Raw genomic sequence first — 13,930 nt, forward strand, 5'->3', positions numbered from 1 at the left:
CAGCAGAGTTAGCCACGTTCAGGAATAATAAGGTGGAGGAGTCGGGGAATATAGGATCAAGACAGGTATGCCCAGAAAGAATGTATTAGCTTAACAGTTCTCAATTAAATATTTGCTACTGGCTGAACTTCGCATATCTCATTGAACAGCAGCCTCTCTGTAGCAGAGCTGCCGGTTCATGTCGGGATGCACAGACAGGGGATATTTACTGCGGGTGAGCGCTCCCAGCCTGGCCGGGGTTCCTGGCACGGCCGGCGGTGTCAGCTCCGTGTGATCCGATCTGTTTCGGGGACGTTTCCCCTGTGCTTTTCCACTGAGGCTATTTCTGTGCGGTGAGGGAAGCACAGAGGTCACTCGGTTCTGTTTGTCACCAACCCCGCTCGCTCCGAGCCACGGCACCCCGGCCCTGTGGGGGTTTCAGAAGGAAGCGCTCGGTGGCGCCGAGCATGGCCCGTGGCCGTGTTTGGGGCAGTGCCGAGCACGGCCGGTGCCTGTGGGTGCCTCTGGGGCCGCGCCCGCTGCTTTCCGAGCGCCGCCGCTCCCTGCCCATGACCGGAGGCGCTCGGGGGCAGCCCCAGCGCTGCGGGTTACGAAACCCTTACGAAACCTCTTACAAAACCGCCGGGCCGGGCCGGGCCGGGCCGGGCCGGGCCGCCGCTCGCGTGACGTCACACCCGCCTGCGCGCCCCCTGCCGGCACATCGCGGTAACGGCCGCGCTGTGACGTCATCGGCCACCTGCGGCAGTGCTGACGTCATCGGCCACACCCAGCCCAGGCCCCGCCGCCCCTCGCTGCCTTGCCCTGGCGCGGTGGGGCCGGGCTGGGCCGTACGAGCCCGGCCTGAGCGCAGCGCGGCTCACAGACCGCACCCGCCCGTGTTTGCGCGAAGGGCGGCGGAGCCGGCGGTGCCACCCCCGGGCGCGCCCTTCACGCCCAGCCCAGGCCGGACCGGGCCGGGGGTCACGGGCGGCGCCCGGGGCCGCCCCAACCTCACCCCGAATGTCCCCGGCCGGGCACGGCCCCGGTCACGCGGTACACGCCCCGTGACGTCAGCGCGGCGCCGCGCGGCGATTGGCGGGCGCTGTCCGCGCAGGCGCGCGCCGCCGGCGGCAGAGCCGGGCCCGCGGAGCCGAGCGGCGGCAGCGGCGGCTCCGGAGCGCGGCCGGGCCGGGAGCGGCCCCGCAGCCATGAAGATCTGGACCTCGGAGCACGTGTTCGAGTAGGTGCCTGCGGGGCGGGGGAGGCGGCCGGGCCCGCCCCGAGAGCGGCGGGACTCGTCCGGCGGGCCGGGGGCTGCGGGGACTGCACCGGGCCAGGGCCGCGGCCTCTCGGCTCCCCTGACCTTCCCCCGGGCTGGGGGACGCTCCCGGGGCCGGTGCTCGGGCTGCGGAAGCTCGGCAGGGGCTGAACCTTGCGGGGCCAGCGCGCTGCCCGCTCCGAGCGGTGCCCTTGTGCTGCCCCCGGCTCCCGAGCACCGTGAGGGCCCGCTCGCTCTGGGGCTCAGCTGCTCCGGACTCCTGTGTTAGAAATGATCTGAGGGAGAACTCGTTTGAGGGACGTAGAAACTTTAATGGATCACTCCAGTATTATGAAAATCGGGATAAAGGACAGTCTTTTGGCATTGTGTCACGGGGGGAAAAATCTTTTCCAGTTATAACAGAACCAGCACACCCAGTTAATCAGGTATGTTGTGTTTTCATGAGCACTGCCCACTCAACGAAATAGAGGTTTTTCTTCAGGGAAGGACACAATCCTATTGCAAACCGAGTGTGCAACTCGGTGTCCTGCTTGTGTTTGTGCAGTCACCCCTGGGAAACTGTGATGACAGCCGCCATGAGGAAATACCCCAACCCCATGAACCCCAGCGTGGTGGGAGTGGATGTCCTGGCCAGGCACGTGGATCCCAGCGGGAAGCTGCACAGCCACCGGCTCCTGAGCACCGAGTGGGGAATCCCGGCCATTGTGAAATCGGTGGGTGTTGTGTCACAGGCCACAAAGGGACACCGCAGGGAGGGGAGGCTCCTGAGCCAGCTGCTGTCATAGATGTGTATCGTTTCACAACTGTAATGGTTTAAAAGTTTAATGGCTTAAGCATTTACGTACGGGGAAAGCTTAACAGCACCCTGACAGCCAGATCTGCACCTCAGGCTGCTTCCATCTGGAACATGAGATCTACCTCAGCTGAATAGCTTTGTTTTAAGCTAAACCCTACCTGTGTTCTCTTGGTGTCTGTTCAATGCAGTAACCACTGCGTTTAAAGGCATGAAGAATTGCAGTGGGTTGGTGGAATTGATGCCATCTCTGTTTGCCTGTCCCCAGCTCATTGGCACCTGCAGGACAAGGACATATGTGCAGGAGCATTCTGTTGTTGACCCTGTGAAAAAAACAATGGAGCTTAAATCCTGTAATGTAAGTAGTTGTGTTTATGCCTCTCAAATGGAACACACCTTGTACTTATGAAAAGGAAAATTATCTTGAAAATAACTTGAAAATTGCATTGGAACAGTACAAGTTAAAGGTTTAAGTAACGTGGTTAGAGTTGATCAGTTGTGGTTTTCAGGAAGGAGCTGCTTGGCTTTTGGATCTTGTCACTGCTGAGGCTGTGAACACACTGATGAGCAGGAGGAGTCTTGGGGAAGGGGTGGTGTTAAGAAAAAATGTTTTAAAGCCTCTTGGTGTAGGTACAGTGTGACTGTTTTGTAATCACGTGACATTTTGCTCTCTGTAGTATTCTGTTATTTGTATTAAAGGGTAATCCTGTCCTGTGTTCTACAGATTTCATTCACAAACCTCGTGTCAGTAGATGAGAGGCTTGTCTATAAACCACACCCTCAGGAACCACACAAGTGAGTACCCCCTGCTCTGAGATTGACTGGATTTTGCTTTGAACATGTCCCTGGTTTCCCTTGATCAGAAGATGAGGGTTACATGGCTTTTATTTACAGTAAATTGTCTAAACCAGGATTAAATGGACTGTCACTTCCTGCAGTGACATTGGTTCTGCAGAGCCCTGGGAGACTTTGGGTCATTCTGTGCTGGAGTCCAGTCCAGTTCAGGGTGTGAATTTGTGTACATCTGCAGTTTTCAGCTCCTTGTTCCACATTTATGTGCCTTTAGCCTCTGATTTTAGAGGTTTGTGTTTTGGTGCTTGCTTGGTGTTTTAACTTAGAGCTTAGTGAGTCTGTCCTGCTGTAAGTGGTGACAGTTCTGAAAGATGGTTCTAGGGATTCTAACATTGGAGATTTTCTGTCACAACAGTCAGAAATGTTCAATCCCTATTGTTGAAGGGGATGTTTTAATACTTTTCCAGTATTCAGTAACTCCATATCTGCTGTTTCCACTCTTAACATCCTGCTGCTAAAGATAGGAATGGCTGAGAGCCCCAAAGGGAGGCTTGGACTTGCCAGGCACCCTTGGGATTTATTTGAGAGGTAGAAGCATAAAGCAGTTACACAGTGTGGCAGTGGGTTGTGTTCAGGGGGCAGGAAGTTCTGTGTTACAGAGCAAAGCTGATGAGGAATGTTCTTGTGGGGGAGGAGGGGGTTTCTCTTTTAAACTGCTCAGAGTAATTCAGTTTCCTGCTCTGTTCCAGAACCATTCTGACACAAGAAGCAATAATATCTGTAAAAGGTGTCAGTCTCAGCAGTTACCTGGAAGGGCTAATGGCAAACACAATTTCTTCCAATGCTAAAAAGGTAAGTATGGCCTTTGTGTGAAATGTGTGATCACTGGCTAAATGTCAGAGGGAATAAAGATCTCTGCTTTACCTTTTGGCTTTGTCAGCAATCTTAGAAAGGAGCCCCATAGTTCTGCTGCCTTTACTGCAGAGACTGAATGCTCAGCATGCTGAACTTATTCTTGTTTTCCCTCTTGTGAATGGAGATCAGATAAATTATTATTGGCAAAGCTCTCTGAATCTTCACTGGAGAAAACATCTTCAAGCAGTGTGACACTGTCATTCTTGTGCTGCCCTCTTGATGCCATCTGTTCATTTTTGCTGTCAGAAAGGAATGTATGAATAGAGACTGAAATAGTCATGTGGGAGCAGTGGAGCAGTGTTTTAGCTGAGTGTGTCCTCTGGCTATCCAAGGATACCTTGAGTTCAGCCTCAAGAATGATAAAGCAGTCTGGATAAAAAGTATTTTATGGATCATAATGTGAGAACTGCTGATATAAGGAATTGTTTTCATGAACTCCAAGGCAGAACATGTTCAGCAGTAGTGCAGTTATTGAAATAACATCAGAGGCATGAACTTCTGTTCCTTCCTTTTTCAACTACTGTGACTTCAGTCATTTGCAGTAAGAATTTAACTGATTGACTTATTCACTGAGATTTGCACTCTAATGAACTTTCCTTTAACTGTAGGGCCGTGAAGCATTGGAATGGGTCATTAAAAGACTGAATGCTGAAATTGAAGAGTTGGCAGCTTCAGCACGAGGAACCATGAGGAATTCCATGGCAGCAGCAGCATTTGTAGAGAAATGATGATAGTTCTTAGACCTGTGTCACTAATGAGGCTGAACGACCTGCAGCCTCTCTCCAGGCCTAGATACATGTATCCTTTGTTATTTAAAGGATGTGTGTATGAGGCATGTTATAAATTTAATTTGGAGAATTTTTCCCAAGGCTGAGACTCAAAGGCTGTTTAATATATTGGGTCAGCTGGACCGATGAAGAAATGAATTTAAGTGTAGTTCCTGTATTTACATGAACACTAACTTATAATGTTTGCAGATGTGAAATAGCCTCATTTAGTGCTGAGGCTGCATATGGTGGAGGACACTGGCATGTTAGGCTAACTTTTATTTTTTTGTGTGACTTATGGACTACCTCTTTTGGGACCAAGCCCAAAATTAAGCAGAATGGTTGTTCCAGCATTGTTCTTTTTGTTGATTTTTGACAGTTGTGTGATACAACTTGGTTTAACAGAAAGCTTATTACTTGATGCTTGAAATATAAAAGAATGTACAAAATATTTTTTGATAACCTTTTTAACTTGACTGATTAAACTAACATGGTACTCAAATTGTTTTTCAGGCACTATAGGTAAAACATCAAAGTGTCTCTTACCTACCTATCAAGACCTAAATCCTGCTCCTAAATGCAACTTCAGTGAGCTGGGCATGCAGTACCTTAAAGTCAAATTTTATCTTAAACTTCTGCAATAAATGTCTCCCTTTCTAAAAGCCCATTACATAAAGGTACGATAAGCACAGAGCCTTAAAATCTTGTAAGCTGCTACAGTAGTGGGTGTTCACTTCAAAGAACCAATTAAAGACTAAAAAACCTTTTGTGAAAGTGGCTGAGGAGATACCTAAACAAAAAAGGAAATAGTGTTTAGCAATATACTTGTTAAGTTGATCAGAAATAACCTGTCCCATCCAGTGGCTGTGTTGTGCTTCACTTTAACCTGAGTTCTGAGTTCCAGTTCCCTTCACCCTTTGAGCTGATTTGCTCCCAGTCCAAGGCCCTGTGTCTTCCCAGGGTGTTTCCTGGTACTCCCTGCAGGTTCCTGGCACTGTCACAGTCACTCCCTAGGAAGGGAAAGGTCAGCCCTTGGCACGTGCCAGGCTGTGCCATGCGGGCACTCACGGGACTCTGAGCCCCTCCAGGGGGAGCAGGAAAAGGCAAAGGCACAGCCCAGGGGGAGCTGATGTGGTATTTTGGTGCCCAAGGCTCTTCCTGGAATTTTGTTTCTAAGCTTACAAGTGATTTCAAGGCTCTCTCAGCCTTTCTGAGCTGTAATGTCACCCTGCCCAGCATATTTGATTTTGCATGCCATTTCTGTTAGATCAAATTGCCTATTAAGTACTGTCTGCTTACAGAGCTTCTTTTAACAAACAAGAACACTTCCATAAGGTTTGTGCTGGGGGAAGAAAACAGGAATATAGATATATAACTTTTAAAAATTAACTATTCTAAACAATATTTTTCTAAACAGAAATGGCTTGAGACTACCTTACTAATTAAAGTCATTGAGGTTTGCCATACTTTTACAGGAGATTATTACAACTGAAATAACATTTCAATTTTAAAAGTATATGTGAAACTTCTGCAAAACTGTACCATCATTTCTGATGAAAATGCTTAGCTTGAAATTCATTTTATATGTTTGCTCAGCCATTAGCATCGTTTGAGATCCTAAAAGTCAGTTTTTTCATTTCCAAATTTTTCTGCACTAGGGACTGCATAGTAGAACTCACAGTTTGGCCTTGCACTGAAAAAAACCTTACTGGTTAATTTCTACAGGCATTCAACAACTTCTTAAAAGATAATAAATTTCTTTCTTCTATTTTATTTATATGCCTGCATTCTCATTCTGTCAGAGTATGGCTTTCTGTATGTGGCCCTTTTTAAATAAAATTTGGTTTCAATTCTGACTAATTCCTGAAACTTTCTGGTCTATTTGTGTTTTAGAACTGTGAGGTGAGTAATCTAAAATAAGGAGGCTGAAGGTGAAGAAATCCCTGGAGTGAGTGGCTTTTTTTGAAATGCATACCCTAAAATGCACATTCACAGCTGCTGTGGTCGTTTTTGCTTCTCAATAACTCAGCTTTTCTGCAAATGTGGCTTTAACTAGCAAGCAGATTTCACAGTTTGCTGTGGAGCATCCCTCCTGTGGAGAGATTTTCACGGGCTGAGCTGTGTTCAGCTTTGCTGCAGCCAGTGTGGGTTGCTGTGGGTGGGTGCAGCACCACGGGGAGAGGGCAGGGCAGGGAGGAAATGGGGAGGAGAAAGCAGCTACAGCTGGAGAGCAGAACTGAAGGAGCAGGAGGAAAGAATTTTGAAAAAAGGGTTAAAGGACAGGAAGTGTTAGGACAGAGGTGGAGGGGTGTGATGTGAACAGATCAGTGCTGAGGGCTCTGATGGGCACCGGCCCCTGCTCAGCCACAGCTCTGAACCACAAGTGCCAGCCAGGGTTTGCTTCAAAAATAAACCAGAAAAATTGTAACCACCATGTCCTACAACATTGCTGATCTGTCTCCTGTGGTCTGTACTTGCATTAATATTTCCAATAAATGTCAAATGTAGTAAACATGAGCACCCCCTGTGTGATAACTGCAGCATTTCCAATCTCCTGGCCCTGACAGAGCATTGGGTCAAAGGGAAGGTCAGCAACCTGCTGAGGTTCATTTTAATGGAAGAACTGAAAAGAACTAAAGAGCTTGTGTGGAAGCAGTGAGTCATTTTAGAATCCTTCCATTTCTTAAGGTGGAGGTTGTTCTTTCATTTGCCACAGGATCTGTTAATTTCTATCTTAAATAACTCCTTAGCTTTGCTTTACAGGTTGCTGTAGAAGTGAATTATTCTAAAGGTAAGGCTACATGTTACAACCAAGCTGAACTAATGGCTTACCTTAGGAGGACCATGGGCACCAGCTGTGGACAAAATATCTTACACCATGATGCTGTTTTGTTATAACCACATTTAAAAAGTAACACAAGTCATTAACCACATGAAAACAGGAAGGAATACACGAAATTTTTTAAACTTGAGTGTACCTGAATTCTGCTCTGCAGATCCTGGGTCCTCCTCAGGCCATTTATGCCAGATTTTGTAGAATGAACAGCTGAGACTTGGATGACAATGCAAAATTATTTTTACTTTGAATCCTGGTGTCCAGAAGTTGAAAATTAACATCTTCATCAAGTAACCTTCAAAATACTGTCCTGTCATAGAAACCAGCACAGAACTGAATCTCCCTCTCAAGATTAGAGCTGATTCCAGTCAGGTGTTTGCTGGCACAGTGTGCAGGGCTGTGCTCAGACAGGAGATTTAGCAGGGGATGACTTTATTGTCATCAGCATGGCATCATTGCCAGGGGCTGTGCAGCAGATTAGGGTCAGCAGCAGAGAGAGCAGCAGAGCTTTACCAGCACAGCCCAGAATGGCTCACCCAGGCAGAGAAAGGAGGTAAATCCACAGCTACCCAAGGTAGGAAACGTTGTTACTGACCTCTACGTTTTGTACAAAGGTGACCATAATTCCATGTTTCTTGACAGTGTTATTTCATAGGAAAAAGTGCAATAACTTCATTATTTTAAATTCAGACAGAAAGAACTCAGTGAAGAGATGATGGAATTTATAGACTGTTGGACACTGTTTTTTTATTGTATTGTAATTTGCCTTTGTTTTTTAATATTTGTTCTCCCCTGTAAAACACACTTGAGAAAACTCTGAGATTAAAGGTAGTCACAAAATTATATTGTTTTTAAATAGCAAGGGATTTTTAAGGGCTTAATTACTTTTATCTTTTATTAAGAATACAGGGCAGCAAGCAAACTTGTTATTTCATAATAAGTTATGCATTTGTTTTGCCTTTTGATCTATAAACATTGTACTCTTGAAAGAATTGCAGCCATGATGCAACAGCTCTTAAATTGCAGAATCATTATCTATAAGTGTTAAATATATTCAGGAACTTTTGGGTGTCTCATCAATGGTATAGAAGCAGCTCTGTTTTTAGCATGGCAATTTTTGCATTGTGCTAAATCCCCACAATTTAATGTTTGCACAGTGGGGCACCCCTCAAGCTCAGTGGCTGCTCAGCAGACACTGCCTCAGTCGAGAGGTGACCTGGGTGGGAGTTGCACCCGTGGCGATTAAGTTAAATCCATTACACTCTCATCTGGCCGTGGGTTGTGTAAGAGCAGGGGCAAAGCTGGGGTGTGTTCACTGCAGCCTCCTGTACCTTGCACTTCTGGGTCCATAAAATGTTGCTGTGACGAGGGAAGAGCTTTTTGTGCCTCCCTGTGCCTGTCTGGAGAGGCAGCCACGGGTCTGAGTGCTCTGAGCTTTGCAGCACAGTCTGGAGATGAGAGAGGGCAGCTGTGGATCAGCCTCTTGATCTACTCACACTATAATTAGATGCACCTTTTTGAACTGAAATTTAAGCTGTTCTGTTCCCTTTTTAATCATGTCTGCCTTCTATCACAACTTCTCTTTATGATATTTTTATTAAACAATTCAAACTAGCACACGTAAAAAAATTATTGTTACTATACAGGTTTTCTATCCAGAGGTATGAAAGAAAGGTAACAAAATAAGATCTCTTTTTATCTGATAACAGAACTGCTGTTGCTGAAATGTGTATTTCTCAGACACAGAATCAGTTTAGCAAATTGTTAGCTTCCAAAAGCAAATCCTGCACATGCTACACAGAAAGGTAAATCTGGTTGAACAAGGACAGGCATGTCAGGAGAGAAGATTGTCTGCAACTGTACATGTGATGCTGTACTGGTCCCTTGGAAAGGCACAATGTTCTCAGTAATTCTGTGGGCTCCAAAAGAGAAACTACTGAGCCCAAGCACAGAGTTTGAATCATTATTTTTAAAAAATTGGAGGGTAATGCTGTCTTTTTGTTTTGGTGTGATGATAGAAATATTTTATTTAAAATGTTCCTGATTTAACACCCATCATGTTGGGGATTTATTTGGCTTTTCAGTGTCATCTCTTCAACCTACCTGGACCTACTTGGTCTCACTTTTTTGGCCTCCCTGGACCCCTCCAGTGCCAAGACTTTAGCCTCCTTGGAACTCTTTAAAATCCCCTTTTCAGATTCATTGGATTTATCCAGTCTGAGCTCTTCATCCTCTGTGGAATTCTCCAGTCTCACTTCTTCATCCTCTCTGGACCTTTCAAGTCTCACATCTTCATTCTCCTCAGACTTCTCCAGTACCTCCTCTTCAATCTCCTTAGAGCTCTCCAGTCTCACCTCTTCAGACTCCTGGGAGCGCTCCAGTTTCTCCTCTTCAGTTTCACTGGACCTATCAAGTGTCACTTCATCAGGCTCTCCGGATCAGTCTGGTGACAGCTCCTCAATCTCTTTAGATCTCTCAAGTGTCACCTCTCTATCCACAGATTTCTCCAGCCCTACTTCTTCACTCTCCCTAGACCTCTCCAGTCTCACTTCTTCGTCCTCCACAGATGTTTCCAGTCACAGCTCCTCCGCTTCCCTGGACTTTTCCTGTACAATCCCTCCATCCTCACCAGGTGTGTCTGAGTACAGCTCCTCCACCTCGTCAGAATCTCTAGACCTGACCGATTTGAACTATTTCATGTTTCAGCGCTCCTCTGGATTATCTTCATCAGCTCCTGAGGATGTTCCCAACCTCATCTCTGCCCCTTTCCTGGATGTCTCCAGCCTCACCTTTCAGGATGCTTCTCCCCTCAGTCCCTCAGTTTCTCTGGACATGTCTAACCTGGCGTCCTTAGTTCCCCCAGACCTGTCCACGCTGACGTTCCTGGATGTTGCTAATCGCGCTGCAGCGGCGTCTCTGGATCTGTGCATCTGACCTGCCAACCCTCCCCTCCTCTGCACCTCCCTCTGTCCTGCCAGCTTCTCTCCTTTATCTGCCCTCCCCTTTCTTCTCTCGCTGAAAATTCCTACCTGAGGAAAGTTTAGGGCTTTACAAAATGTCTCCTGGCATCTAAACTGGGCATGAAAACAGGTCATGCAAATCTGTAATGGTGCCTTGGAACAGCTGCATAAACATCAACATTTATTCTGGAATTTTTGTAGAGCACAGTTTCTGTCACTGACTGATATCCAGTCATGGCTGGTGCCTCACCCAAAGGTTTGGCTTTTTCAGTTCATGCTGAATTTTTATCTATCAAGACCAACAAATAGTAAATAGAGCTAAATGTGTAAGTAACAGCATCCAGGTTGTGCATCTCCATTATGGATCTGCATCTGAGTTACTTTCACAGAATTGCAGGCAGAGGCATTTCACAGGGAGATACAGAGAGAGAAAATGTGGTGGGAAAAGAAAACTGTGGAGCAAAAAACAGGTGAGAAATGGGTTAGGGAGAGGAAGCAGATAAGCTGTGGAGCAGGAATAGAGGGGTACCTAGCTGGGGAAAAATGTCCAACTCTACTGGCATGTTTTTTCTCTGCCAAGCCATCTATGGCGCCTGGGCTGCCCATGAGGCTTAAAATAATCTTAGTGCTAATTATTTTACCTATCAAATCATCACATGTTCCCATTAAAGAAGCATGTCCCATTTGCATGTTACATCCTCTTTCTCAATATTTGTAAATACTGCAGTTACTTGTCCTGCTGCTTAAGTAGCACAGAGCAGCTTCCCAAAATCTTTGGTGCTGTCTTTTATATTTTTGCTATCATTGTTATGACTGGGGCTTTGAAGCCAAATATATTTCCTTTCAATATCACTGGCACCTTTCTGTGTTAAAAGTGCAGAAACATGTTTGTCATAACAAATATTTTTTTAATTGGAAATCTTTGCTCCAATATGCCACATCTCTCACAAAATTAAAATGTTTCACACAAAAATAAAGAAAACAAATGTATAATGTAAGAATTGTTTTCTGCCTCATTTACACCAGTTATTTCTTCAAAATTAGGTAGGAACAATTGCAATATGTGTATTTAAGAAATTAACCCAAAATTCTATAGGAGCTGAGTTGTTTAACAGTTAAAAGAAATACTGATCACTGGTGCAGATCTCACTGTTATATGCTGGTGAACAATTGTTCTTTTTGTTCTGGTGGCTCTTCCCTGACATTACCATGTCATGGGTTGTTAATGGCAAAGGTTCTGGACTAAATGACATCTCTAAAAAAGCTGAAAATTACTCTGTGCTTTAAAAATTGTTTGACTTTGGATAAAAGGAAATAAAAGAGAACAAGACAGAAGTGCAAGGATTTGTTTAAAAGCCAGTATTTAATTTCCTTAAGTATTTTTTATTAATTATTTAGATGAACATTAGGTTAGGAGTAAATTGCTCACCTATCAAAAATTATTTGAATCTTCTAATAGCTTTTTGCTTATTATAGCTGGGAAACTGACTATTTTCTCTTTGTGTCAATAGCTTCTAGTTTGCTATGTTGTCTTTTATGTGTTTGTTTAGAGGAAATGATTGAATTTCAGGTGTTTGTATCAAGATCCAAAGGAAGCCCCTGGCAAGGCACCGTGTCCCATGGGACAGAACTGTCACAGCCACACAGATCAACTCCAAAATTAAAACAGTCTGTTTAAAAAACATCACTGGCTCCACATGCTTGTAAAACGTTTTCTTTTTAATGTCTCATCTAGAAAAAAACAAGAAGCGATGGCACAGAGGGGTAAGAACAGATTTGGATGCAAAAGACACCCATTTAACTTGCTCGGATTCTTCGATTACAAGAGGATTTCTAAGGAAGGAGTTAATGTGTAACTAACAAAGTGCTCTTTAACCAGCAATGAGCCTCACAGAAAACTTGAACTTTAACTTATGTTCTTTAGGTATTTGACATCTCGTGTATTTCTGGCAAATGACCAGCACTGAACCGACTCTGGCTGGTTTTGACAGCCGGGCAGGCCCCGGCCGGCCACAGGCGGAGGCGGGACGCTCCCGTGCCGGGGAGGGCGCGCACCCTCCCGCACAGCCTCGGCCGTGAGGAGACGGGGCCCGGCCGTGAGGGGACGGAGCCCGGCACGGACCCGCCATGGCCCCGCCCAGCCCCCTCACGGAGCGGCCCGGAGCCGCCATGGCCCCGCCCGCCGCCCCTCACGGGGCCGCCCGGAGCCGCCATGGCCCCGCCCGCCGCCCTCACGGCCCCGCCCGGAGCCGCCATGGCCCCGCCCGCCGCCCCTCACGGGGCCGCCCGGGCCGAGGGGAAGGGGCGGGGCGAGCCCGGGGCGCGTCAGGCGGAAAGGCGGGAGCTGCGCCCCGGAACGGAGCTCTCTGATTGGCCGCTGGCGGAGGCGCGCGCCCGCGACGGCGGCGCGCGTGGGCGGCTCCCGTGCGCTGATTGGCCGGCGGGCACGTCCCCTGCGGCGCGCGCTGACCTTGCCCGCGGAGCCGCAGCCATGGTGGCGTACTGGCGACAGGCCGGGCTCAGGTACGGCCGCGGCGGCGGCCCCGCTGTGAGGGAGCGCCTGGCGGGGTCACGGCGGCGCCGGGGGAACGCGGGGTTGGGGCGGGGGAGGCGGATTTGGGGCCGGGCCCGGATCTCACCGCCCTGTTTCCCCCCGGCCGCAGCTACATCCGCTACTCGCAGATCTGCGCGCAGGCCGTGCGGGCCGCCATGAAGCCGCAGTACAAAGCGGAGGCGGAGAGGGCAGCGGTGGCCACGGTGAAAACGGTGAAGCCCAAAAAGGAGTGAAATGTAAGTGGGTGGGGTGGGCCGGGTGCGTGGCTGGAGCTGTGTAGGACAAGAGCGGCGTTAGCGGTGACTGTGACTGCTGAGTCCATTAATCCCCAATACCTGGGGATAATCGGCTCCGTTTCCAGCCACGGGAGGGATCGCGGCTGGTGCGGGCGGATGTGCGCGGGTGGGACGGGAACAGCCTGATCCCATCCGTGGGGTGAGATGTGCTGGCTGTCAAACCCCGCATTGAACCTCTTGGGGTCTGGTCAGACTTGGTATGGGCTTACACAGAACAGCTGCGGCTCTGCAGTGACGCTCACAGGGTTCTCTGTGGTTTTCATGTTTCATACTTGCTAGGCCAGCAGGCAGCCTCTCTGAACTGCTCCTTCCCCTGATCAGTAAATTCGTTGTGTGGATTATCTGCTCTGTGTGAGACAGATGCTGCTTGTACCTTTATTTGTGCCATTCCATACATCACAAGCAGCTGAAATATTTTCTGTTCTGGATAGGACAACTTCTATTCCTGATGTGAGATTAAATAATACTACCTTTTGTTTAAAGTGTATCTTGTACACATTCTTGAATTGAATAATTTGTTTTTTTAATCTCTTGTAGGAGCTGATCTGTGGGGAATAACAGCAAACTGCAAAGGCGAGCTGCAGGCTGCAGTAGGCGAGCTCAAGACTGCAGTGTAATGTCACCACATGAGCTGTAGAACTTGCCTGTGTATGTAAATTGACATGCTAATAAATGTAATTTCTGAATGTGTGGAAAGTGTAGTTCCTCTTGAAACAAAGTTTCTGTTCTGCAGAGACATTTACTTTTCAGTTCTGTTAA

General features: G+C 47.4%; 3 protein-coding genes across 7 annotated transcripts in view; all 3 read left to right on the forward strand.

The window, feature by feature from the left end:
* Window positions 1-7,042, forward strand: part of PRELID3B (PRELI domain containing 3B) — a 45,071-nt gene extending 38,029 nt beyond the window's left edge. For 2 of the 5 annotated variants that reach the window (XM_063172565.1, XM_063172566.1), the window contains 5 exons: window positions 1,803-1,971; window positions 2,243-2,409; window positions 2,776-2,846; window positions 3,593-3,695; window positions 4,367-7,042. In XM_063172565.1, the coding sequence (XP_063028635.1) occupies window positions 1,803-1,971; window positions 2,243-2,409; window positions 2,776-2,846; window positions 3,593-3,695; window positions 4,367-4,486 (630 nt within the window). In that variant the 3' untranslated portion in view covers window positions 4,487-7,042. Of the gene's footprint in view, window positions 1-1,128; window positions 1,220-1,549; window positions 1,684-1,802; window positions 1,972-2,242; window positions 2,410-2,775; window positions 2,847-3,592; window positions 3,696-4,366 lie in introns of those variants that run through there. The other 3 variants (XM_063172567.1, XM_063172569.1, XM_063172568.1) reach the window with 3 other exon arrangements.
* An 8-nt stretch (window positions 7,043-7,050) lies between these two features.
* LOC134427061 (uncharacterized protein DDB_G0271670-like) lies at window positions 7,051-12,057 on the forward strand. The gene is made up of 2 exons (XM_063172564.1): window positions 7,051-7,180; window positions 9,446-12,057. The coding sequence occupies exons 1-2, from the start codon at window positions 7,140-7,142 to the stop codon at window positions 10,293-10,295; spliced, it is 891 nt and encodes a 296-aa protein (XP_063028634.1). The 5' UTR covers window positions 7,051-7,139; the 3' UTR covers window positions 10,296-12,057.
* Window positions 12,058-12,730: 673 nt separating this feature from the next.
* On the forward strand, window positions 12,731-13,861 carry ATP5F1E (ATP synthase F1 subunit epsilon). The gene is made up of 3 exons (XM_063172574.1): window positions 12,731-12,844; window positions 12,985-13,111; window positions 13,709-13,861. Exons 1-2 carry the CDS (start codon window positions 12,813-12,815, stop codon window positions 13,106-13,108), a joined length of 156 nt encoding a protein of 51 aa, XP_063028644.1. The 5' UTR covers window positions 12,731-12,812; the 3' UTR covers window positions 13,109-13,111; window positions 13,709-13,861.
* The last annotated feature ends 69 nt before the right edge of the window (window positions 13,862-13,930 follow it).

Source organism: Melospiza melodia, chromosome 19 (assembly GCF_035770615.1).
Source record: "Melospiza melodia melodia isolate bMelMel2 chromosome 19, bMelMel2.pri, whole genome shotgun sequence".
In the NCBI taxonomy this organism is placed as follows: domain Eukaryota; kingdom Metazoa; phylum Chordata; class Aves; order Passeriformes; family Passerellidae; genus Melospiza; species Melospiza melodia.